Raw genomic sequence first — 26,934 nt, forward strand, 5'->3', positions numbered from 1 at the left:
CTTGTGAAAAACTAGCCTGGTTTTCTCATTACTGTTTTCTGTTATTGTGGGGTAGATACTACACATCAGATTGTAGTGCACACATTATAATCAGTTTCCTCCTCAATGATAATGTGCAGACATCACCTTTTACATATGGCAATGCAGCTCGGTCAGCAAATGGCCCTGTTACCAGTTGCAGTGCGGCCTTTTGTAATTGACAGATGGAAATTTTGTCAATGCACAGATTTTCTAAGTGCCATCCAAATTTATTTGGCATGACACCCAGTATGCTGATAACCACTGTAGATTGTTTATGCCATAATCTTTCAATCTCTATTTTTTAGATCTTGATATTTTCTGATCTTCTCCAATTCTTTGTCTTCTTTTCTACAATCTCATTGTATTGCCACATTAACTATCCATACTTCCATCTTTTCAATCACAGTTAAAACTGGTGTTATGAATCAATACTTTATTCTATATTTAGCAATTCCAAAATATGTTGACCTGCTCATTTTCAATTACTTTTTCAACTATATGTTCCCATCAATTTTTTTTTGATAATTTTTACAGATGTTCCAGTGAAGCATTTTTGCAGCTGTGTTATATTGCTGCTTGTAATCAAATTGTCCATTTTTTTGGATAAGTGTATATTTTCTATAGTTTCTTCTGCTTTTTTGCACTTTGGATTATTTGATGATTTTTCAGTTCTGGCATTTATTACATTAGTTCAAATAGTTGGTTCTCGTGCAGCCAAAATCAAGCCTTCCATTTCTTTTTTTAATGCTGTGAGTCATTACCAGGTTTCATCTTTACCCATTTTCCTCTCAATATTTTGTAGAAATTGACCATGTCATGCTTTTTCTTCTGTTTATGCTGTTATCACATTATTTCAATGCTTACTTGTTGTTTCTTGTACATTTAGTAAGTTCCAGTTTTTAACTTGCATCAATACTTTTTCTTGGCTGCTTTTATATAATCAGCCAGTGCAGGTTTTTCTTCTTTGACAATTTGTATGACTTGAAGAAAACCTTTGCCTCCATTTCTTCGGGGCAAATATAATCTATCATATCCCCATATAATATCCCCATTATATGGGGATATAATACATAATGAATAGTCATTAGTTTGTTGTTGATTTTGTTGTTGTTATTGTCCAGTTCAGCTTTTATCCATTTAATAATTTTAGCAGTATATCATATCACAGGTATGGTCCAAACATTGGTGACTTTGATGATGTTTCCACCATTCTTGCCTTTAGTAATGTTCTCACTCTTTGGATGTATACTTTATGAATCATCTTTTCAGTTTGTCCATGCTTGATGTTATCCAAGTATAAAATGCCCATTTACTTGTTACTCACAGGTAATATAACCAACTCCTGGCTTATGGGAATTTCCATTGAAGTTTTCAGTGATGAGGTTAAGTAGAACATCTTATAAAGGAAGAAACCTGAACTACAAGTATAAAAAGTAAACAAGTAAATGACAAGTTGTAAACTACAATTACAAGTAAAACCCCAGTCTGCATCAAGACCTGGACTTTGCTGTAGTAGTGAGCATGTAGTATATTACAACGTTTTGAAAATGAGTTGTTTTCCTTTGTTCTCTCCCTCTCTACATTGTTTCTAATGTATCAGTATCAAGAAACATTGTTCTGGAGCGATCTGGGCATATATCACTTTTTAAAAAATACTGGGAATAAAGCTGGTGTTGTTTGCCCTTTCCCTTTTTTGCAGCAGTATTACCATTTAGAGGAGCATGCGGTGTATTGTTTTTTTACATTGGCCTCATCTGTTCATACGCAGTTGGAAGATACTAAATCAAAATGGAGGGGGAGTATTATGACTTTCATCACTTTCTCAGTGTTTGCATTCTATAATTCTGTTCCCCATAAGAAGCTTTTTCTACTTTTGTCAGCATTAAGAGAAACTGCAGTTATCTGTAAGCTATCTATTCCCATGGTGAGCAGTAATAGAAATCAGGAATCACACAGTGTTGTAGAATCACCTGAAGGTTTAATTTTGCTTGGTCTTTTTACTCTAATTTAAAATGTATTGTATCGTATTTTATTATCTCCTTCCCACTCCTCCCACTAAGATTTCATTGTTTGCCTCACAGCATTTCAACTGCTTATATCTACCAGCAATTACAAATGTAACTAGATACCTTGGGAATGTTGATAAGGACAAGAAATTTTCAAAGTCTGAGCACAGTACCAATGACCCTGTCCCAAAACTGTGTATGTTGTGCAGTGATTTTAAATTACCCTAGAGTCTATTGTTCAGTCTTGTGATGGTTGCTTTTAGCCTGATTACAAAGATAGAGAAAGAGTAACTAGGTTACTTAAAGTCTAAAATATAACACAGTTATACAAGCAACTGTTTAAAATGTCTCAGTAAAAGAGAGTTGACCATCTTCTGAATTTGGGCTTGTGATTATTCCCTCTCCAAAGGGAGCATGGTAGGAAATGGTGAAAGAACCATCAGCTTCTTGGTTTCCTTTGCACTAGTTCAGGGGTATCAAACTCGCAACGTCACGTGATGTATCGTTACGTATCGCTACGTATCACAACTTTTTCCCCATTGCCGGAGTTGGGGTGGGCACGGTTTCTGCATGATGCATCCGGCCGATGGGCAGGCAGTTTGACATCCCTGCACTAGTTGGACAGAACTAAAGTAAATGCTACCATCTCACAGACTCAGCCAACATATGTCATGTGCTAGTACTACATAAGGAGAGGCAATTGATATTAGAAGTGAAGGCTGGGATTAGCAAACTCAGCCAATATGTTAAGCATCTGCCAATCTATACTTTTAAAAATGCAAAAAAAAAAATAATAATGTGATAATAAAATGATAAGATTTAGGTTTGTGTTTCCTGAATTCTGGAAACATCAGAGTCCATGTATATTTAATAACTGGCACTCTTGCCCAGAAATTGAGTGATAATATCAACATTTAAAACTGAGTTTGTACATTATATATACCTGTCAGCTTAAACTGTTTAGCCATCTTTGGATTTTGAGATGAGCATCAAAGCAAATGCTTAGATCATGAGGCTTCAAAAGGCAATGCATTCAAGACAAAGCTGATGTTTTATCAACCTTATTTGAATAAGCTGAAAGAACCTGTTTCACCTTGGAATGTATAACTTGGGTAATTGCCTTTCATCTCCGTAGAAGCTAGATGGGAATATTGCTTGGTGAATGCTGCTGGTTCATTCACATGAAAATGCTGGTGTATTCACTTGCATGAACCAGCCAACAGAATGAACCCTTCCCTGTAGATTTTTCTCTGCAATGAGGTAGATGATAGATAGGAAAACCTTTATTTGATCTGCATATCTATGACACCAATCAAATACCTCTTGGATTAATACACAGGTTTAAAATTTATCTTGTCACCCCACACTTCTTTTATCATTTGAAATGCAGATTCCTTGGCAGATGGGAATGAAGCCCCCACTCCACCCTTTTATTTAGCTTTAGAACTCCAAACCCATTACTGCCAACATTGTGCATCAAGCAATGAGTTATGGTGATACAATTTCCATATTGTGAAATTAAACTATCTACTAAAATATATGCATTCTCTGTGGTAAGCAAACTACAGTTGCTTTAGTTAAAGGAAAATACTTGCCCTGTAAAACAAAAAAAAGAGCCAGTTTAGTGTTGTAATTAAGGCAGCAAGCTAGAAATCAGGACTGTGACTTCTAGTCCAGCCTTAGGCATGAACTCAGCTGAGTGAGGTTGATCCAGTCACTCTCTCTCAGCCCTAAGAAGCCCACAAGGGCAAACCACTTCCAAAAACCCTTGCAAAGAAAATTTCAGGGACTAGTCCAGAGGATCTCCAGGAGTCAAAAATGATTCGTAGCCTCACTCTTCACACTGTATCTGGTCACATTTTTCAGTTTTCAAAATTGAAAAAGGAATGGGAAAAATTCTGCCCCCCCCCCCAATGCATTGGAAAAATCTGCCTACCAAATGTGCGCCTTACCGAGGCGGGGATCATAATTTTATGCATCTTTTTCTTTCCCTTTTCATTTGAAGCCTTGTACAAAATTTGGCATGAACTGCCTTATGAGATCATCTAAACAGACACAGCATGTTTATAGAAATACTGGTTTATTGGTCCTTGACAGATTGCACACCATCCTGGGATAGTCTTTGATACTGAAACTCTTTTGTGGATTCCTAGTTCTGATTTTAAATGTATTGTTATTTCAATGGTCTCGTGCTAGCATTAAAATATTTCATTGATAAAATATGTTCTGGTTAGTACAAATACTAAAAATTGACCTATGAATGTTAAGACAAATGAAACACAGAAATTGTTTACCTAAATTATACCATGAATTAATATAATTAAGTAATAGAATTCCAGTGTAATACCCATTTAATTAATTCATAGAATTCACATTTAATAAAATTACCACTGCTCTATTGATCATGTCAGTTATTAGTAGAATTGTACCATGTTGGAGAAAAATGGTTTGAAAGTCTATATTTAAATCATGAGTGTTCCAAAGAAAATGAGAAAAGGAATTCTAATAATTTTATTTACACAGCATCTGTTGAGAATGTTCTTAATATTTCACTTCTCTATAATCCTCACAACTGCATCAAAGCAGAGAGACAAGCATTATTTATTCCTACATTAATTTTCAGACATCAGCAGAACTGAGAAAATAACACACTGAATAATGCCATTGATGAAATATTAAAGTTGGCAAAGAGATTCTGGTTCATTTTTAACTATTGTATAACATAATTTCTTGGAACAAAGTTGCTAAAGAGTGGTAAGGTACAAATTAATAAAATTGAAGCACTTATGTACATTTCTTGATCTACAATTGCCCACAACAGATCCAGTGGTGCAGTAACCCACCTATCACAGAGGTACAGAGTAGAATTCAACTGATTCATTTTCACCTCACAATGAAGTGGACTAATCAAGAACTCCCATAATGCATAATATGTCTCATAAAGTCATGTGGGATTTACAAAACTATGACCAGGTTCATTTACAACATTAAATTATAATATGGGCTTCTTTGGTTTTGCACATGATATCCAAATTCTTTACATTATATGTGAACTGGGCCACTATTGCTAGTTTAATTTTTTTTTTTATTATCTATAAAAATTACCAAATCTATAGTGCAGTGCACTTTGAGGTGTGTATATATTGATTGTCCAAATTTCTCAGCCTCTTGATATAAAATACAATGTGTTATTTTACATTTTATTTCCATAGCTGTAAGCTTTAGACAAATTTGTTTAAAATTTCAGTCCTCGTTCTCAATGGTATTGCTATAGAAACTTATCTTTTCTATATAGGTAGATTATATAGAAAGAAAAGTCACAATGGTAACTTTAATAGTATTTTTATGGCTGGAATTCTTCTGAAGATGGAAAACTGAAATTAGGTAGATAAGGCCACTTACCCAGATGATGTCCTCCTGTCTGTACTGCTTCCAGTTGCGACCTGTATCACTGAACATTAGACTGTAGCTTGTGGTCCAGTCTGAGCTTCCATATCTACCCTGAGTAGCAATGCCTGTAATCTCTACTCTGTCTCCCAAATCAACTTGGAGCCATTGTTCCTTGGTGGAATCCAAAGGGGACCAGCCACCAGCTCCTGAAAGAAAAGATAACCCAGAATTATTTGTCTGAAATGGTATAGAGTTTCCTGCCTGAGCAGGGGGTTGGACCTCCAAGGTCCCTTCCAACTTTATTATTATTATTGTTATTTGATTCTGGTATTTCTCCATCTCCTTTTTATGAGTGGTCCGTCTGCTAGTAAAATGTTCTGGAGAATGTACTGTTAGCCAGAAATTTCTTCCCTTTTTCCTGATTTCCATTTCTCAGAAACATATCCTCATATAGGCCATAGAGGCTTGCCATAAAAAGGCCCATTCTAGCTGGAAAATTCATCATCGCTTCTCACCTTGTTTCTACAGATACATCTAGTCCCAAATAGTAATTTATGACTGATGTTTGTGTGTGTGTAGTCTGTGTATGTTAACTCCCTTAATGCTTTTTTTTCTCGTTATCCTCATAAGTGCTGAGGAATCTTGTTTACCAGATATGGACAGCTAAATTCTGTTTGGAATCTAGATCAGGCATGAGGAATACAGGTGAAACTCAATTACTACTCAAATTTGGATGCAGTTCCACAATAAGATATTATTAGACATATATGTGTTTGTGCATATACGTGAATGCAGTGGGTACAGAAATGCATACATTTATGAAAGTAAATAAAACTCTGCTTTATACAAGTATACAGTATACATGCACACACATGTGCATGCACATATATCTCCTCATGACACATGTACATATATTTTATATGAACTTTTTTTTTAAAAAAAAATCCCAAAATACCAATGACATGGAATAAACTGAATTTAAGATTGGACATTGAGAAAACTTACTATTTTTTTCTTATGTAAAGCTTCCAGCATTTAGATTTATTTTAGAATATACAATATATTTTTATAAAACACAGTCTCCAGTGTGTTAAGTTTGGAATTGAAAGAACAAGCAAGGAAGACATGCTACTTGTGGTTAGAGATTAGAATGTCAAAGTGAGAAATATTAAGGAAAAAAACATGATGGACTGTAAAACAGAAGAAGGGCTTATCAAATTTTCACCAATCCAAGGTTTTCTTTTTTACTAACATAGTCTACATAATCAAATGATGCCTACATAGATAGACTTCATAGAAGCCAAACTGTCTATAATATTATTGATAAAAGGAGTTGTAAGAACTCAGTTATAAGAGCAAAGATGTAGCTGAGGATCAACTGTAGAACAGATCACAAATTGTTCATACGCAAGTTTCAAATTAAACTAAAGTGAAAGAAAAAGGCCAATTAGTTTCCGCAATGTGATCTTGATCATATACCAACATTTTCAAAGAGATCAACAGGAATCATTTTGAAAGTTCTGAACCTCATTGAAGGAGGAAGTGTGGAATTAATTTAAATAAGTTGTTAAGGATGAATGTGAAAGCAGATTAGAAGAGATCAAGAAACAGAAGAAAGCTAATTAGATATCAGAAAAAAGGTAGCTATTGTCAAAAAAAAAAAGAGGCATCAAAGCCAAGACTGTTAAAGATCTCAGGAAGCAACTCAATTTCAGAGAATTGTTAAAAGAGACAAAAAACACTATTACAACAAAATCTATAAAGACATCAAAGATAAAAACAGATATGGAAAAAGGGGCGTTGTCTTACCTGAACGCCTTTTTTCAGCACAGAGATGGAGAATCCACCAATGAGTTAGCTCTGTTTTCCTGCCCATTAGACCAAGTCAGCCAAACTTGCCACACCTGTCCTAGGCTAAGTCACACCCAGTCTTGACAAGGGTGAAAGCAGCTGATGACAGTCCGACGTATTGGCTCCCAGACCCCTAATATGGCCTAACTGACCTTAAGGGTGGGAGTGGATTCTCCATCTCCATGCTGAGAAAAGGCGTTCAGGTAAGACAACGCCCCTTCTCCAGCACCGGAGATGGAGAATCCACCAATGGGACATACCAAAGCCTCACTGTCCCAATGGGGGGGAACAGAGGAGGCCGGAGCCACGTCCCCAGTAACCACCTGCTGAAGGACCCACCTTCCAAAGGAAGCGTCCGCAGATGCAAATCAGTCTATCTTATAATGCCGTACAAATGGGGAAGGCAAAGACCATGTTGCCACCCTGCAAACCTCCTCGATAGAGGACTGTGTGGCCCATGCTGCAGAGTCACAGCATTGCAAGTAGAATGTGCCGTGACATGACGTGGCACTGGCAGGGAAAGTGACCGGTACACCTCCGCAATGCAAGCCTTGATCCACCTGCCTATGGTTGAGGCGGACATCCTCTGTCCACTAGAGGCATGGTGAAAGGAAACAAAGAGGGCTTCAGACTTGCGGAAGGGCGCCATTCACTTGATATAGTAGTGTAACGCCCTGCGAACGTCCAAGGTATGGGATGGATTAGGGCAAAACTCCAGCAAAATGATTTCTTGGGCCCTATGAAAAAGGGTGTTGATCTTAGGAATGAAGGTAGGATCCAATTGGAGAACCACCCAGATTTGGTGAAAGGTGCAGAAGTCCTCCCTGACTGACAGTGCCGCAAGATAAGAGATGCGCTTGGCTGACATGATAGTGACCAGGAAGGTGACCTTGAGAGACAAAGACCTCAGAGTACAAGTTCTGATAGGCTCAAATGGAAAAGTCTTCCAAATGATATCAGAACTGAAGACATTCCAACCTCGAATTGGTATGCTGATGAATGCCAATGGACAGATATCATAGTTAATCTATAGCTTTAACTCTGTGTCTGTAATAAAATATTGACCAATTAGTCTATAGCAGGGGTGTCAAATTTGCAATGTCACGTGATGTGTCGCAACATGTCACGACTTTTTCCGCATTGCTGGAGCTGGGTGGGCGCAGTTTCAGCATGACGTATCCGGCCCGCGGGCTGGCAATTTGGTCTATAGCATCAAAACCAAACAAACAGTAATCTGATAGCATCTTTTCTGATTAATAAATTTTAGTGAAAAGCATAAGCTTTTATTTCACCATAGGAACAGACAGCAGTAAATCCAAAGAAGATCGAAGTGAATACTGAAATATATACTGAAATTTTATACAATAGAGATTTCAACATTCAAACTACCTTATAAGATATTTAGTAAGAGAACCAAAATTAGATGTATACTCTTGTCATATCAGGTCAGAAGATTACAAGAATTGTTGGAATATTTTCAAAATCATGGGAAGGAACAGAAAAGTGATTGTTAAGGTTATGCTCAAGTTATGCTAATAAATCTGGAGCATGACATAGTGGCCAACAGGTTTACAATAGTGACCAACAATCTACAATACCAACCTCAAAAAGACAAGACGTAAGAGAGAGTGCAAGGTATAATACAGTATCTTTGATTATACCTGCAAGCAAAATAATGTTTAGGAAGGTCCAGTGCAGATCAGACAGACTTCAGTCTTAGAGGTGACAATGAGGACACTGAGGTGGTGAACAGTTTCTAGCTGTTAAGGTGGTGAACAGTTTCTACCTGTTAGGATAAACTATCAATAGAAAAGAGCCAGCAGTCAAGAAGTATTCCATAACCCAATGAAGTTCTTGGTAGAGTAGCAATGCAGGCCTTTGAAAAGAGAGATTCAGATACTGTGATGTGTCTATACCTACAAATATCAGAACTGTGCAGGCTTGCCCTGTGACACACTATGGAAGAAAAAGTTGAAGTTTGAAGAAGCATCAGTTTGAATTACAGCATCAATGGATGCACCTTTGGAAGATCTGAAAGATCAAGTTTGGGATAGTTTCACCTAGCCAAATTCTAATTATGTGGTTTCTAAGCACTGACATCAACTTAATCACATTGCACCCATGCCAGAGGCACTGAAGCACTTCCGGGTTGAAAGGATTAGCCGGTGATATCACTATTGTTTTGGGATTGCCAAGTTGGGGGCTCCTTTCATGTCCCTGGCAAGAGCTGGAATGAAGGATGGGAGCTCACCCCACCCCACAGCAGCATTCAGGTCTCAAACATAAGCTTTCTGCTTGTCAAGCCAGTGTCTAACCACATAAGCCACCATGCTCCTCCCTCAACTTAATAGCAATCAATTTGCATTTGTTTACAAAGTTACTTACAACTTTCTTTTTTTAAAAAAATAATAGATATAAGAGGGGGGTGCACTCTAAAATCAGTGGTGGGATTCAGCTGGTTCGCACCACTGCAGCAGAACCAGTAGCTAATTTTTTGTTGTCCAGACCCAGAACGGGCTTCCGGAAGTGGCATCCACACAGAGAATCGGTTGTTCACATATCTGAATTCCACTACTATCTAAAATGCTCAAATTGCAGAAACAGATAAAATGCTAAGTATTGTAAGAGTATATATATTCTACAATCTTGTTGTTATTTTGCTCAATTACTATAGAAAGAATTAAAGGCAAGTTTATATTTTTTCTTTTCCTCACAAGTATTTTATTGAATTTTCTCTCCCTGAGAGAAGCAGGGAATCTCTCACAAAAATATTTGCTGAATATTTTGACTTGCTCAAAGAATGCTATACTTTCTTTCTTGCCATATGTTTCAGCATTCCCTTGTGATATATAAACTCCAGAGAGCATATGCCAGTTTTTGAGGCCCAGGAAAACGAAAGTTTATTACTACAACATTAACTGTAGCATGTAGCAGCAATAAGATAGAAACAGGTTCAAAGTCCAGACTGAACATTACACAAAATACATATTTCAATTACTTGATTCCCTTATTAATAACTGTTCAGCAATTTGGTTTTATTGTTCTGCTTAGATTCCCCATGTCCATTGTCTGCAATATTCTCAAATCTCCTAGAAAACTACAGTACTTATTTACAAGGCACAAAAACACAAATTCTGCCAGAGATTCATGTTCAATGCTCACTACTAGTTGGATGTTTTGTGTGGTCTGAGAGATGTCAATTTTTAATGATGATATGTTTCTTATCTGAAATATAACCATAAAACCCACTCTAGCATGTTTGAGACAAAGAGACAATGTTTTTGATTTTTAGGATTCAACTACAGGATGCACAAAGAAATGCAAATAAGACTTGCAGAGACCAAGATAGGTGTTAAAAATCATTTTAGGATAAATCAGTGTGATGGAAGTGGTAAAAATATGAATAAATACATATCTTTCTGCAATAGCTTTAACATTGTGAATCCTTATTTTAAGTTGTAAATGTAATCCATATCTGAATAAATATTCCTCTCTAAGAACTCTTTTAAATAGACATTTATTGAAATTTTAATATCCCCCAACTAATTATGATAATTTAGGAGACAAGTATGTGCACTGGAGTGAAATATAGCTTTTCTGATTTGGATTCAAATATTGTTCAGTCCTTGTCAAAGTTCAGGTGCATTTGAAGAATTAGCGAAAATCTCTGAGGAAATTTTGGAGAAGCTAAATGAATTTCATTAAGATTAGGAAAATCCCATCAAGGGATTTCATATATTCCTAAAAGCAGTTATATTCCAATAACCCAATGAACTTAGAAATGATATTTTAATTAAAATGCCAAACAATATTTGAAATGTCTTTTTGAGATATCATCCACCACATTCTCCTAATTTTTTTAATATCATACAACCATGTTGTCTAGTGATTTCCTATTACTTTCATAATGCATCAGATCTGAATACAGAAAAGAGAGGCTAAGCTTAAAAATATATCTGTGGAAGCTGAGATAGGAGGAAAACAGCAAAGATAATAATGAAAATAGTATAGATTTTGTGTTAAATATATTTGTTGTTAAATAACCCTATTAAATCTCTTGAATGTTGTTCAGAGTAAGGCTACAAGATCCAAGGTGCAAAAGTCTAGTTAGCCACTGTATGGAAGCCAAAAATCAGTATTTTTGTATCTTGGCTGCCATCTGAATGTTGTATTGACTTTTGCAGACCAGATCTGATAGCATTAATTCAAATGTGCAACACACCAATTTCTGCATCTATTTTTGTCAAATAAAGATACACTTTTTAGAGTCAAATATTTACAAAAACTTCAGTCCTTTCCATATAAGGAAAATACACTGTTTCTGAGTCTTTTGTTACATTTCATCAAAACTCCCAGACTACTCTAAATAATAAAGGATATAAAGCAGCCAACATACAGTATCAAACCAATCCTTTGAATCTAAACATTATTTAAAAATGGGCTTTATTATAACCTCTTTGATTCTATTATACTGTTTAACCTCTGAAGTCAAAGAGAATATACTCACATTTGTAAAAACTAACATGAGTATGACACAATTTATTTTCCATCTATGGTGAAACCAACCTAACGGTATCTCTTGCTTTTAGTAGAGGGGAAATGCTTAGAACATCAGAAATTGGAAAGTCAAAATCGGTCCAATTTCACAATTTCTACTCCATACAATGTTTGGAGGGCCAAGAGAAGTAATTAGTCATATTTTTGAACAAAGGATGCTATGACAACTAGCAGATTCAGAACTGAGCATCTTTGGTCTAACTCAAAGAACAGAAAATAAAGAGTCATTTGCTATGGACCTTTTCATAATTATTAAGTGCATCTGTAGAAATAGTAATATGCCAACTACAAGATATGAACATATACAATTTTGGTTCACAGATTTCCATTTCCAAGTTCTGCTAAAGTTTTGTAGAAAGTGTTGAGAAGATGGTGTGGCACCTTATCACATTGGTTGATTTAAGGTGCTGAATCCAGATTGTGTGTTAGAAGGAACAGACTGATGCTATGGAAATGGCTTCCTTGATTCACACTCAACTCTGGTGACTACATGGAAATTTGCATGACAACCTGATCATGGCAACAAGCTAAACTACTTGGGATACAGAGAGAAACAAACTTTTTTTTTTTTTCAAAACAGAAATGGCTTGAACAAAGGTGTATGAAGTTTAGTGTTATACTTTGTCAGCAAAAACTTTTGAGTGCAAACCTGTATTTAATCTGCAACTGACTTGAGCTTTGAAAACAGTGACATATGGAAGAGAAGGAGAGATAGCACAATATAGCAACTGCTAACATATATGGCTTGCCTTCTGTGACAATAGAAAAACAATTGTGAGATAACAGTGGTTTTTAAAAGACGGAACTACATTAGAATATGAAGTTACATAGTATAAACCATATAGGGGTGTGTATATATACAAACAAACATACACACATATATACATGAATGGATGGATGATTTTTGGGGAGATGGATATGCCTATACATTAAAGCTGAGGTGTGCAACTATGGTCCCTTTATGACCTGTGGACTTCAACTCTTAGAATTCCTGAGCCAGCCATACCATGCTGGCTCACAAATTCTGGGAGTTGAAGTCCAGAGGTCATAAAGCAGCAGTGTCAAACTGCCCGCCAGCGGGCTGGATGTGTCATGCAGAAACCACACCTACCCCATTGCCAGCAATGGAAAAAAAATCATGATATGTTGTGACAGGTCACGTGATGTTGCACGTTTGACACCCATCATAATGGAACCATAATTGCACACCCCTGCATTACAGTCTCCTACTGTGCTGCCCCGCTCCCCCCTCACGCATGTATGGCAAGAGTTCTACAGATGTTTATTCAACACCCCCCCCCAAATAGGTCCTCAGAAAGCATCCCTGTTGTGCAGGTTTGGATTCCAAGCTCAGCAACAAGTGCTGAGTAACTGAGTCCAAAGGACACACACGAAGTTTAGGAAAGCAGTCCAGGAGTCAAATAGGCCAACTAAACACAGCACAAGCACACAAAGCACAGAACCTGGTACATTGCTCCAGCAACACTCAAATCCTCAGGGCTGGGTTAATTAGGCAACACTAGTATAGCCCTTCATTAAAGGCGAGGTTGCCTCCTCACAAGAAGTCTAGCTGACCAGTATTATGCCTGTCTCCTCTCTGCTCTGCATGTCCTTGGATCAGGAGGTGGTGCGGACTCTTTCCCATTGCTAACAGGCAGCAGCTGCTGCAGTCCTTGCCTGGAGCCTCCTGGCCAAATTGGTGCAGCTGCAGCTCACTTCTCTCAACCTCACTGGTCTGATTGACCCAGCTGAGGCTGTTCCATCAGGCTAGCATTCTCTGAGCGCCAATCCTGACCAATACTCATCTCCACACTTTCTTTTTCAGACTCAAATTCACCCTCCTCCTCTGATCTGGCATCTGGAGAAGGATCTGGGATAGATCCATGACACCTACCCATAAAAGACTTTATTTCATGAAACTCCATTACTCAGTTATTTGGAAACACTACACTGAGTCACCAAAAGCAAACTTCTAAGCACAACCTTAATCCTTCAAACCTATGAGATTCAGGTAGTCCTCATGTTATGAACCTAGTGGTGCCTGCCCATTAGGCTGGTAAATCAAAAAATTTGTCAGATGAATCAGATTCAATTTAACAATTTTTTAAAAAATCAAATTCATTAATTGAATCAAACAGGTTGTTAAATGAATGAAGATCAGATTTATGATTTCCTCAGATTTATTAATGGATTGCTGCCATGTTAAGTGAACTGAGAGGCTTTCCAGCCTGCCGCCCATCAGCTGTTTTCAGTGCCCAGCTCAGGAACTAAATTGCCTCCAAGCAGGGCTTGGAGCCATTGCAGTTACTTTAAAAAAAAAAAACAACAACAACTGATGCTACCATACTGATAGAAGTAATGGAAAGGTCTTCAAAAATTTAATATTGAAAGAGAAATTTAAAATTGAATTTGCTGCAGTGGAAACTTACTGCCTTGACAAACAAGCTTACCAAAAAGTAATAATATATGGGAACCAGGAAAGGATAACATAAAGAAAGGATGTAAAAGAAACACATAGGCAAAAATTAACTGGATCTTGAGTGGGAAAGGAAGAAGACAAGCTATAAAAACATTTGTAAGAGAAGATAGCTAGCAAAACAGGAAAGAACCTATTTTTCTAAGAAGTCATAAAAAAGGGGGCCAGAACTCAGGCAACTGAGCATGTGCAATTAGTTGATTAATATTAACTGACACATCTTGCATAAATTATCTCTTAATTTTAATGTACATGTGATGTATGATTTAGTATGTAGCAGGAAATGTGTAAGAGGCGGTCAGAAAGAGTGTAACCTCATAGTACCTCAGCCAATGGGCAAAGAGGAGAGATGTGCTGCCGGCACAAGGATTGTATAAAGAAGGGAATATTTTGGGTTGGAACTTTGGAGAGAACCAAGCTTTGATAGCTTCTCTCCCCGCTTATTGCAATAAACGAAACAAAAGGCCTTCACTGTGTCTTGGCTGGTTATTGGTCAGGTGAACTTGCCTCTGGTCATGAAGGAAAGTACCCAGGAGCACATAACAATGCTTAGCGTATGTGTGTTCATCTGCCCACTGCAAGTACTTTAAAAAAAAAATCACTTCCCACTAATTAGCTTGAAGTGTCCAGCCAGGTACCCAGAGGGAGAGGGGGAAAGGATTTGCAGAACTCTTGCCTTGCAACAGTAACAGAGATGGAAAGGGTCTTGAGGTCATCTAGTCCAGGGCTTTTCATTCTTTTCACCCATTGTATCACTTTTAGGATATGGCATCATCCAAGTACCACCAGTCACCTAGCAAGGGGTCAAAAACTTGATGACCCCCCCCAAAAGGAAAAAAAGTGATAAAGTAGAGGTAGTCCTCAACTTACAACAGTTCGCTTAGTGACTGTTCGAAGTTACAATGGCACTGAAAAAGTGCCCTCCAAGCCACAGCCCAGCAAGACACCTGCCTGCCCACCCAGCAGCGCTCTTCCTCCTGTCCGAGGTTTTCATTGTTGTGAGCATTTCTGTTGAGGATTGGCAGCAGGGGTGGGGGGTGTTTGGTTTTTATTTCCCCTGTCTGCTGGGTGGTTGAAGCAGATTTTGGTCACTTCACATGACCTTGGGACACTGTGACCGTCATAAATATGAATCAGTTGCCAAGCATCTGAATGTAAATCACAAGACACTGGAGATGCTGCAACATTCCAGCTGATTGGTGCTTCTTCAGGGCTCAGTAAAAGCACCAGAATCAGCGCCTAGCTCCAGCTGGAGCCTGGCACTGATCCTGGAGCTTCCGCTGAGCTCTGACAGCCCTGTAGCTCCAGCCATCTCTCGCTCAGGCTTGTGCAGTACTGCCACCAGTTCAGCTTATACCCCTCCCCCACTACCACTTTTCTAGGATGGTTGCGTACCACCTGCCAGGTACCAATGTACCACAGGTGGTACCCGTACCACTGGTTGAAAAGCCCTGATCTAGTCTAACCCACTGCTCTCTCAACAGAGTATTTCTGATAAATGCCTATCCAGTCTCTTCTTAAAAACTTTTAGTGCCCCCACACCTTCTGGGGGCAATTTAAATTTAAAACCTACAAACACTAATCTCCAAAATAAAAGCAATAAAATACAATGTTACAGAATGCTTTGTGTAGATCCTGGCTAGCATTTCTAAAGCAGTTTCAAGGAAAATGAAAACAAACTATCTTTACAAAGTACTGTATTTACAATCACAATAGTTTGCAAAGTACAGTACTTAAAAAGCAGAGCAGTTCCCAAAGTTACTATAGAGTAAGAAAAATATTTAAAATATTTGCAGAAGCAATCCTCAAGCCCAAGAAGGGGCGTTGGTCTTACCTGAACGCCTTTTCTCAGTACGGAGATGGATAATCCACGGATGGGTTTTCTCTGTCTGCCTGCTCTTGAGACCAAGTAGCCAAAGCTTGACACGCCCCCACTTCCTGTGGAGTCCATTCTTAACGAGGGCGAATTGGCTGATGATTGACGAGGTATTGGCTCTCAGCTCCCTACTAGCGGCCTGCTGGCCTTGGGGTGGGTGTGGATTATCCATCTCTGTACTGAGAAAAGGCGTTCAGGTAAGACCAACGCCCCTTCTCCAGTACAGGAGATGGATAATCCACGGATGGGACGTACCAAAGCCTCACTGTCCCAAGGGGTGGGAAACAGATAAGGCCGGTAGATTGATCTCTGAGACAACTTGCTGGAGGACCCTCCTACCAAAGGAGGCGTCCGCCGATGCAAAGCGGTCTATCTTGTAGTGTCGTATAAACGGGGAAGGCGAGGACCATGTCGCGGCCCTGCAAACTTCCTCGATTGACGCCTGGGTAGCCCATGCCGCCGAAGTTGCAGCGCTTCGGGTGGAATGGGCTGTGAGATGACTTGGGGGCGGCAGGGATGATACATTGTAAGCTTCTGCGATACAGCTTCGGATCCACCTTCCAATGGTGCCCGCGGAAACTTTCCGCCCCAAGGTGCCCGCTTGGAAGGACACAAATAGGGCCTCCGATTTGCGGAAGGGTTCTGTACGCTTTATATAACGCCGCAAGGCTCTGCGGACGTCCAATGTATGCCACTGCCGCTCCCGGTCATGTGTTGGATTTGGACAGAAGTTTGGGAGAATTACTTCCTGTGTCCTGTGAAAGAGTGAATTCACCTTCGGTATGAAGGCAGGATCTAACCTAAGGACCACCCTGTCCTTGTGGAAAATGCATAGGTCGTTTCTGACTGACAGTGCGGCCAGTTCCGAAATTCGTCTGGCCGATGTGATGGCAATCAGGAACGCCACCTTTAGCGACAGGTGTCGCAAGGAAACGGTCGCCAATGGTTCAAATGGTGACCGAGTGAGTGCGTGAAGGACTCGCGGTAGTTCCCAGGACGGGTACCTGTGAATTACTGGAGGTCTGGTGTTATAGGCGCCCTTGATAAAGGCGCGGATCCTGAGGTGGTGAGCTAAGGGAACCGAATCCGTGCAGGTGAGGAGGGTGGACAAGGCCGCCACTTGCCTGCGGATGGTCGCGGGGGCGAGGCCTCTGTCTAGTCCCTCCAAGAGGTAATCTACTATCTGAGGGATGTAGAGTTTGTGTAAGTCAAACTGCCGTTCCCTGCACCAAAGGCAAAAATTTTTCCAAGTGGAGTCATAAATGCGGTTTGTTGCCGGACGGCGTGAAGCTTGAATTATGGTAATGGCCCCGGGAGAGAATAGTTCCTGTGCCATTATCTGGCGCTCAAGTGCCAGGCGGTCAGTTGTAACCATTGGGGTTCCGGGTGACTGATGGTTCCCTGGTGTAGGGACACTTGATGAGGGGGAATGTTCCATGGGGGCGACTGAGACAGGTTCATCAGGTCGGCGAACCACGGTCTCTGTGGCCAATATGGTGCTACTAGGATCACTTCTGCCCGCTCCTGAATCAGCTTTCGGATGACCGCCGGTATGAGTGGTAGTGGGGGAAAGGCATAAAGCAGACCCTGAGGCCACTGAGTTCTCAGAGCGTCCGTCCCCTCTGCTCGCGGGTTGAAGTAACGAGAGTAAAATCTGGGGAGCTGGGCATTGTCTGATGATGCGAACAGATCGAGGATCGGGTACCCGAACTTGCGGGAGATGTCTAGGAACAAGTTCGGGTGTAGCCCCCACTCCGAAGGGTCCACTGTGGTGCGGCTTAGGAAGTCCGCTTGCTGGTTGTTGACCCCCGATATGTGTTCCGCTTTTAGTGACTTCAGATTGGGCTCTACCCAGCTGAATAGGAGTCGTGACTCTGTCATCAGGGTTTTTGATCTGGTCCCCCCCTGCCGATTGATGTGCGCCTTGGCTGCTACGTTGTCTGTTAGGACTAGAACGTGGTGGCCTCTGATTCTGTCTTTGAATTGTTGCAAGGCTAGGTGGATAGCCCTGAGTTCTAGCCAGTTGATGTTGTTTCTCAGATCCGTGGCGGACCAACGTCCCTGTACAAACTGGGAGTCCAGATGGGCTCCCCAACCATACAGACTGGCGTCTGTAGTGATGGTAACTCTGACTGGTTCCTTGAAGGGTGACCCCTTGGTCACGGCCCGAGAGCACCACCAGCGTAGCGCCCTGCGGATTTGTGCCGTGACCCTGACTAGGTGGTTGGATGCGCTGGTGTTCTGCCGTTGGTACGGGAGCAGAAACCACTGTAGTTCCCGTAGGTGGAGCCTGGCCCAGGGTACAATGGCTATGGCCGATACCATCTTGCCCAATAATTGGGAAAGTGTTAGTATCGGAACTGAACGTTGCCTGTGAACCCAGCGAGCCAGTTCCCTGATGCCGGCCACCCGGTCTTGGGAGAGATAGACCATACAGTTGGTTGTGTCTATCATGGCCCCCAGATGCAGCAGCCTGGACGAGGGAACTGTCTGGCTCTTCTGAAAGTTTACTGAGAATCCGTGTAATTGGAGGACGCGAATGACGGTCCTTACGTCCGCCTGAGCTGTCTGTAGGGATGTTGCTTGGATTAGTATGTCGTCTAGGTAACATTGGACGCGTATTGGGATTTTTCTCAGTTTGGCGGCTACCGCTGCTAGTATCTTGGTAAATACCCTGGGTGCCGAAGATAGACCGAAGGGGAGAGCTCTGTATTGGAAGTGTTTTCCCCCATAACAGAAACGTAGGAACCGGCGGTGGTTTGGGTGGATGGGGATGTGAAGGTAGGCTTCCGTGAGGTCTATCGATGCCAGGAAGTCTCCTTCTCTGATGCTTCCCAGGATGGACTGAAGGGATTGCATCTTGAATTTTTTGTATGTGATGTAGCGGTTGAGGTTTTTTAGGTCCAGGATTGCCCTCCATCCTCCTGAAGTCTTTGGAACCACGAAGAGGATGGAGTAAAATCCTCTGCCTCTGTATTCCGCTGGGACCGGTTCTATTGCTTGAATGTCCAACAGGTGTTGGATGGCCTCCTGCATGAGTTTGCGTTTGGTGGGGTTCCTGGAGACCGAGCAGTTGATGAGTCGGTCTGGGGGTGTGACCAGGAACTCCAGGGACAGCCCGGACTGGATGGTTTGTAGTACCCAGTTGTCCGTGGAGGTCTGCTCCCACTGGTGGAAGAAGTGAGCTAGTCTTCCTCCAATGGGTAGGTCTATGTAGGAGTCATTTTGTCTTCTGGTACGGACGACCCGTTCCATGAAAGGGTCGTCTCGACTGGTTTTGTTGTCTGGGCTGGAACCCCGGTCTGTCGTAGGGGCGGCCGTACGGTTTGTTCTGCCTGGGAGTGAATGGCTTGGGTGCCTGACTGATAGGCGTGGTTGTCGGTTGGCGAAAGGACTGCCTACGAAAGTAAGGTGTGGTACGTTTGTCTGACCTTTTGTTCAAGTGTGCCATGACCTTCCGCTTGTCTTTGTTCTCTACAAGATAGGGGTCCAAGGCCTCCCCAAACAGACCGTTGCTTGAGTAAGGGGCGGTCGCTAGCCGCCACTTAGCCTTGGTGTCAGCTTGCCAGTGTTTTAGCCATAGCATTCTCCTGGCAATTATGTTGGATGCTATGGATCTGGATGAAAAAATGGCCGATTGGAACGTTGCGTCTGCAGCGTATTCCGTGGCTGCTACCATCTTAGCCAGGTCCTGGTGTGTTCGTATGTCCTCCATAGGAACTATGGTTTGTAGTTGTTGCAACCAGATGAGGGTGGCCCGGACAAAAAAGGAGGCCGAGGTGGCTGCTTTGATGGCCCATGCCGCTGTCTGGTGGGTTTTGCGAAAGGCTTGTTCCCACTTTTTGTCATCTGCCTTAAGGGCCTCCACTAGGTCCCCAGCCATGGCTGTCTGGGAGACCAAGGGGGTCCAGGCTTCATCTACTTTAGGAATTTCTAAGGCCTCATTGAGGTCTGTGGCAGTGCTGTATAATTTTTTGTCCGTACCACTCACTGATGGGAAGGAAGCGGGAGAGTCCCATGGCTTCTTGATCCCTTTCAGGAAAATGGCGGGGCAAGGTATATGGTGTTGCGTTGTCACCTTTTCTACGAATACGGGTCTGGATGTGGTGGCCGGTGTCGTTTGCGGCTGAGAAAACTGATCCGTCCCCATGTCCGCAATGGCTGTGGTCTTGCGTGGTATCGTGAGGAAGCAGTTGGGATTAAATAATCCCCCTGAGGGGGGCTCAGGGGGAAGTTCCTCATCCTCTGACATAGAGATCCCAGGTTGATCCTCCTCTTGTGGTGAAGAATAACCACTCATGGAGGACTGGGCCGGGGAGACGGGTTCCTGAATGCCTGAGGACTCTGAGGGGAGTTCCGAGTGTGGCATGGCTGAGATGGAGGGCCCCTGGTCGTGGTGGGCGGAGCGCTGTGCTAGGGCTCGGTCCACCACTTTGGTTAATAGGGCCTCTAGCCGTCCATCTGCCCAGATGTCCCCTATGTCATTACCTTTGGGTGTGGTGACCGCAGGTGGAGAGTTGGACTCAGTGGTTGTGCCTGCCGCCGTGGTTGTTTGTTGGGCTGATGTAGATGGCGGATCCAGTGGTTGCGGTGTTCCTGGAATGGACCACGCGCTCTGGGTTGATGTGGATGGACCCAATGGTAATTCCATCTCGGTGGCCGCCATTTGAACCAATTCCAATTGGGCCTGCCTCTGCGCTCTGGAGAACTCCTTCTCCAGGGCCTGGTGCCTACGGCTGGCTTGCTTTTCCGCCAACTTGGAGGGCCTCTTGAGCGAGTGTTTTGTCTTCGCTTTGCACTTGCCTGCCGCCTTCTGGTCAGAAGGTGTGTTGCAGCCGTAATTGGGAGGTGGAGGGGTCGTGCTCATGGATTGAGGCAACGAGGGTCCCTCCATTCCGCTTGAGCAGTCCCAGAAAAACTGAGAAGACGCTCAGGCAGGCAAGTATTGGCGGGAGCGAAATTGGAACAAGTACCAGGACTGTTCCCCTGATCACCCGACCACAACAAAAATATTCTCTCTGGGCTAAGGTCACGGTAGCTGAGGGAGGTACCGAAGGCACGTTTGGAACCACTCTTTGGGTTCCGCCCGGAGGCCTTAGGTGACCAGGCAACGTGCACCAGTAGAAAAAGGAAAAGGGAGGCAAAAAATATCAGTGGCGACCTCAAAAGGGTCTGTAGGCCTGACTTAATACACAGCAGGTATCAAATGGCGGTCACCTAGAGCGGAATTTATTCTTATTAATACTATTACTATTATACTAATAATAGGAACAACAATAATAATAAAATAATAATAATAACAACAACAACAATAATGGTGATGATGATAATATTGTGTGTTCTGTCTTTAGGCCTGTTGGCCCTGCAGTCGCTTAATTTTTAGCTTTAAAAAAAAATTTTTTTTAATTATTATTATTATTATTATTTTTAAAATTTATGTATCTATTTTTATTATTATTATATTTTGTCCTATTATTATATGTGTGTATCGGGGGTGGAGCGCTGGTTGTGTGCTCCTATTCCGCCTCTATCAGTGATTCCAGATATGATGTAGAGCTTCCTTAAGCTCGGTTTGCCTTTCTCTGGCAAGAGATGGCAGCCACAGCTCGTTTCTCCCTGAAAAAGGGCTTTGCAGATCCCAGGAGGGTTCTCTAGCCTCCGTTTCTTGGTTGGCTTACTCCCTTCCTGTGCTTCGTTTCCCTCTGAAGATAAGCTCCGCAGCCTCCCAGAAGCTGCTTGTGCCCGGGGATTTAAATTTGGCGCGCTGTGACGTTTTAAGGGAATCCCAGTCAGGGATTGCCTTTGTTGTCTGAAAACAGCAACTAAAATGGCGCCCGCGGGTGCCCTGGGCTGCTAGGGAATCTCCGATGATCCGAATTCAAGTTTGAATCCGGACCTGGAGATTGTTATTTTTTCCCCCAATTTGAGGAAAAAATCCCTTGGAAGGTTGGGGAGAAAAGCTCAGCAAGTGGTCTCTGCTGATGCCTTTGTTCCCCCCCCCTTTTTCACCTCCAGAGCCCTGGGGCTGACTGGGATCCGTGGGGAGTTTCCCCCCCCCACACCCCCTTTTTCAATTTTAATATAGGATCAGGGATGATCCCAAGGAAAACTTAGTGGTTGGGGAAAAGGTTCAGCAAGTAGTCTCTGCTGATGCCTTCTTCCCCCCCTTTTCACCCCCCAGAGCCCTGGGGCTGGCTGATATCTGTGGGGAAATTTCCCTCCCCACCAATCCCCTTTTTAATTTTAGGTTTGAGATCAGGACTGATCCCCAGAAAATTTTGTGGTTAAATTCCTATAGGTGGAAATTTTTTTGGGAAGGGGAAGCCAATTATCAAGGGATAATCAATCAATGGATTTCTTGTCTAACCTGATAAGCTGAGAGCCACGCCAAAACGAGTCTTCTCCGAGAGAGACCAAGTTAAGAATGGGCTCCACAGGAAGTGGGGGCGTGTCAAGCTTTGGCTACTTGGTCTCAAGAGCAGGCAGACAGAGAAAACCCATCCGTGGATTATCCATCTCCTGTACTGGAGAAGCAGCAGATTCTCCACATAGCACCAAAAAAGCAAAAGCAAACTGGTGCTGCCGGCTCAGCTGTTGTTTGGCCATGTGACCAGGGACAAAAAAAAAAAACTTTCGGCTTCAGGAAATTCAATTTAACCTGGCCTAGGCAAGTCACAGAGTTAAAATGGCCACCACTGCAGCAGTAACTGAATCCATGTCACATGGTTACAGAGGCCTCTTTTTGCGTGTAATTTTGAATTTCTAAATGTAAGTACCCTTTCTGAATAACTTCATTTTTGTGAAAACTTGCTAAATGAACGTTTGTACTTGTAGTTACATTTGTATTTCAACTATGTTACAAAATTATAGTATAACTGTATTTTATTTTTTTTAATATAAATCATCCAGAGAATCTTGCCAATGCATGGCAAAAAACCCCTCCAGTTAATAACTAAATAATAAAAACATGATTGCATTACAGTTGGGGAGCTACAATTGAGAGGCAATTGATATAGCTATGAAAACTCTAATCTCTTTCTCAACTGTTCCCATCTGTAACATCAGGTAGCCTCTGCATATAGCCACCCAGACCATCACAAGAAGATTTAATCTCATTAAGGCAATTGATCTTTTCACTGAATCTAATAGAGAGTAGATATTTTATAGCATATTGTTTTTGAATAAAGAAGCTACCTGGTTTTGAATTCATGAGAAACTCTGGATTTCAACCATTTATGCCTAAGACCATAACACTGCACATAAAAACATTCCAACTAAACCAAGAGCTATTTAGTCTTACAATCTTTTTGTTCTGTAGCAAGAAACTTGTTAATAATGGAAACTATAATCTTTCAGATGTGATAAGCTAAGTTTCTTCATAATTAAAACCAGCAAAAATGGTCTTGCTTTTCTTATTGTAATTAATATTTCTTTCTGGTATGATAACCATTTGTATTTGCTGTCTCCAGCTAAATATAAAGATATTCTGGTCTCTTGTTATGATGTCTGAAAGGCTTGGATACCAAATATATCTGAAATGTCTACAACAAATATTTTGGGTATCATTAAAAACAACTGAGCTTCCAAAACAGGTTCCAGTTTGTGACTAGGCATTGCATATTCACTCAACATAAATGACAACTGACTAAGTATGGTGATCAATCCACATTCTGGATCATTGCTTCCACACATGTGCCAGTTGGAAATGAATGCACGTAGCATAACATGAATCTTGGAGCAGCCCGATTTTGGACTAAATACAGCTGATGTTGGCTAAGAAAAGCTGTTTGTTGTGCAACTGGACAAGCTCACAGTCACCACTCAAAATATTGCCCTGGAGCTCAGGTTGTCATTCCGGTTGCCAGATACCACCAAATGATTCCTCTGAGTTCACCAGGAGACGAATACATCTTGATAAATCACCAAAATAGTAACCAATCTGGGACAAATTTCTGATGTGTGTGTGGGGGGGAGGCACGGATTTGCTCCCATCCGTATCATTTATCCAATTCAAGCATTTTATATAAATATGTATTTCAGGATGTTTTTTAAAAAATAGCATTTATTGAAGATTTTTTCTTCAAAGTAAAAATGAAAAAAAAAATCAACAAACCCATAAAGTTGATTTTTTTTTCATTTTCAGCAAAAAGTTTATAAAGGGTTTCCAGTCACTGAGAAATATAGTTACTGTCTTTTTCCCTAATCAAACATGTAAATTTTGCCATCATTGCTAATTCTGTCATCTTTTAAATATGTATTTCAGGATACTGTAGTGTTCTAAAAGAAGGTCCATTTTCTACATCACTAGAGAGAGGGATGGGAAGAGGGAGAGCAATATAGAAGTTAAGATGCTTTACTAGAAATGGAGAAACCTACCTAATCCTCTTTTAGTCACACAAACCAAGTATTCAATTTCAATTCAATTTATTATTACAGCCAAAGGCCAACACATAAATTAAACATTCAAATAAAACAGAACCAACACAAGAAAACATAGCAATATATTACAATTAATGATGTAATCAATGGGTGACCAAGGTTTGCCTAGTTTTACAGACAGTATAACAAAAACTAGCTACCTTCAGAAAAACTGACCTCACAATAAAAATACATTGAGTATAGTCCTGACAGTTAGAACGATTAACCAGTGGAACAACTTGCCTCAAAGAAGTGATGAATGCTCCAACACTGGAAGTTTTTAAGAAGAGATTAGACAGCTATTTGTCTAAAATGGTATAGGGTTTCCTGCCTGAGCAGGGGGTTGGACTAGATGACCTCCAAGGTCCCTTCCAACTTTATTATTATTATTATTATGGATCATCGCACAGTCAGCCAGATGTTCAGACTGAATTTGGCATTTTATCTACCTATCGAGTCCTTACCCAGGACCTGAGATAGGCAGATGTGAATGTTTGATGATATTACAGATATCGCCGCAGGATGGAAGCAGTTCCTAGTAAGGCCGCCTTTTGCAATTGACTAATAGCGAATTTGTCAATGCCAATGGTGTTCAAGTGGTGCTCCAGTTGTTTTAGGATTGCATTATTATTATTATTATTATTATTATTACTATTACTATTACTATTATTACTATTATTATAATAAAATGCCATTCTAACCTTCCTTGTTACAACAAGTAGGTCAATACTAGTCTTTTTATCTTGTTTTTTTTCTAGTAAGAAAGTTCTGTACTTTATTTTGCATTTCTTCTTTCATTTCCATATATGTCCTTTCAATAAAGATGATTCTCATGATTCTCTTTTCATACTTTGCCTAAATAGTTCTTGTCATTCTGCATAATCCCTAGGTATTATATACAATGCCTAGGGAAAGTATACTTTCATACTTTGTCTAAATGTCATAATTCTATAGATTTCCTAGGCATTCTACACAATGTAAGCTTTTCACACATTGCCAGTAATCTATATAAAAATGCAGCAGAGAATTATGCACCATGGCAGCATGATGACACTCTGTGATCTTACCATCCCGTCTGATGAGTTTCGCAAAGCTGGGACTATGGTTATTGGAGAGTTTGGACGAACTGTCAAAAGCTGATGCAGGTAATGACAGTACCAGTGGCTCTTCACAATTATCTACAAAACAAGAAAAAATATAGAAAGCATGAAATATAATGGAAAAAATCTTTTGGTTTATCAGGATTGTTTTAGAGAGGGGGGGTATCGATGTACCTACTTCTTTCTAATTAATGAATTATCTTAAAAGAAACAAGCTTGATAATAAAATTCTCTGCAAAAATATGCATGACGTATATAATATTTTCCTCAACAGTTTTCAATAGATGTGGTGTGAAATATCCCATTTTATCTCAAAAAGAATATAGAGTGCAGTACTGCAGGCCACTTTAGCTGACTGTGTTCAGAAGGTCAGTGGTTCAAATCTCACCGGCTCAAGGTTCACTCAGCCTTCCATCCTTCCGAGGTAGGTAAAATGAGGACCCAGATTGTTGGGGGCAATGTAAATATATATACATTGCTTACTGGTGTACACCGCTTAGAGAGTGCTTGCACTTAAAGCGGTATATAAGTCTCATAAATAAATAAATAAATAAAATAAATAATGTTTCAAAGGAGGACTCAAATTTATGAAGCCAGAAAAGTGGGCAGAAGGTCTTTTGGATAGGTGAGTACTACAAAGTAGAAGATCACCATGCCTTCCGTGGGGGGGGGTTTCTTTGGGAGAAAAGGCTGTGGAAGTAACTTGCACAAGTGGCTTATAATCTTCCCAGTTGACTTTCCTTGTGGGAAGAGACAGGAAAGTTTCCAAATGGTGAACATACGGCCACGGGACATTGCAACCATTGTTATTGTGATCCAGTTGTCAAGAATCCAAATTATGACCATTTGACCCAAGAGACACTGCAATAGCCACAACTTTGAGTACTAATCATAAGCTCCTCTAGTTCAGTGCCACTTAGGTTTTAATGGTCTCTGAACAAATGGTCATAACCTGGCCACCTTTTTTTGTGCTATTTAGTGGCCATCAGTTCAAACAATTGACTGGTTAGCTCACAGGTTGGCAACCCGTGGCTCTGGAGCTGCACGTGGCTCTTTGAGCCTTCTCATGCGGCTCCCAGCCTCCTCCGGCATTTGCAGAGAGAGAGATAGACAGACAGAGAGAGGCACTTGCGCTTCCCTTCTCTCTCTCTCTCTCTCTCTCTCTCTCTCTCTCTCTCTCTCTCTGTGTGTGTGTTTGTGTGTGTGTGTGTGTGTGTGTGTGTGAAAAAGAGAGTGGCC

General features: G+C 41.1%; 1 protein-coding gene across 4 annotated transcripts in view; it reads right to left on the minus strand.

Annotated features, from left to right (window-relative positions):
- The window catches only part of CNTNAP5 (contactin associated protein family member 5), a 382,046-nt gene that overhangs the window by 272,650 nt on the left and 82,462 nt on the right, over positions 1–26,934 (minus strand). For 3 of the 4 annotated variants that reach the window (XR_005554022.1, XM_039321793.1, XM_039321792.1), the window contains exons 2-3: positions 25,663–25,773; positions 5,430–5,623 (exon numbers count right to left, since the gene is read on the minus strand). Coding sequence is in view for 3 of the 4 variants with exons in the window: in XM_039321793.1 (XP_039177727.1) it covers positions 5,430–5,623; positions 25,663–25,773 (305 nt within the window). In the remaining variant the exon portion in view is untranslated. The remainder of the gene's footprint in view (positions 1–5,429; positions 5,624–25,662; positions 25,774–26,934) is intronic. The other variant, XM_039321794.1, reaches the window with a different exon arrangement.

The sequence above is a fragment of the Crotalus tigris genome, unplaced genomic scaffold (assembly GCF_016545835.1).
Source record: "Crotalus tigris isolate CLP2741 ecotype Arizona unplaced genomic scaffold, ASM1654583v1 scf7180000023829.5930981, whole genome shotgun sequence".
Lineage (NCBI taxonomy): Eukaryota > Metazoa > Chordata > Lepidosauria > Squamata > Viperidae > Crotalus > Crotalus tigris.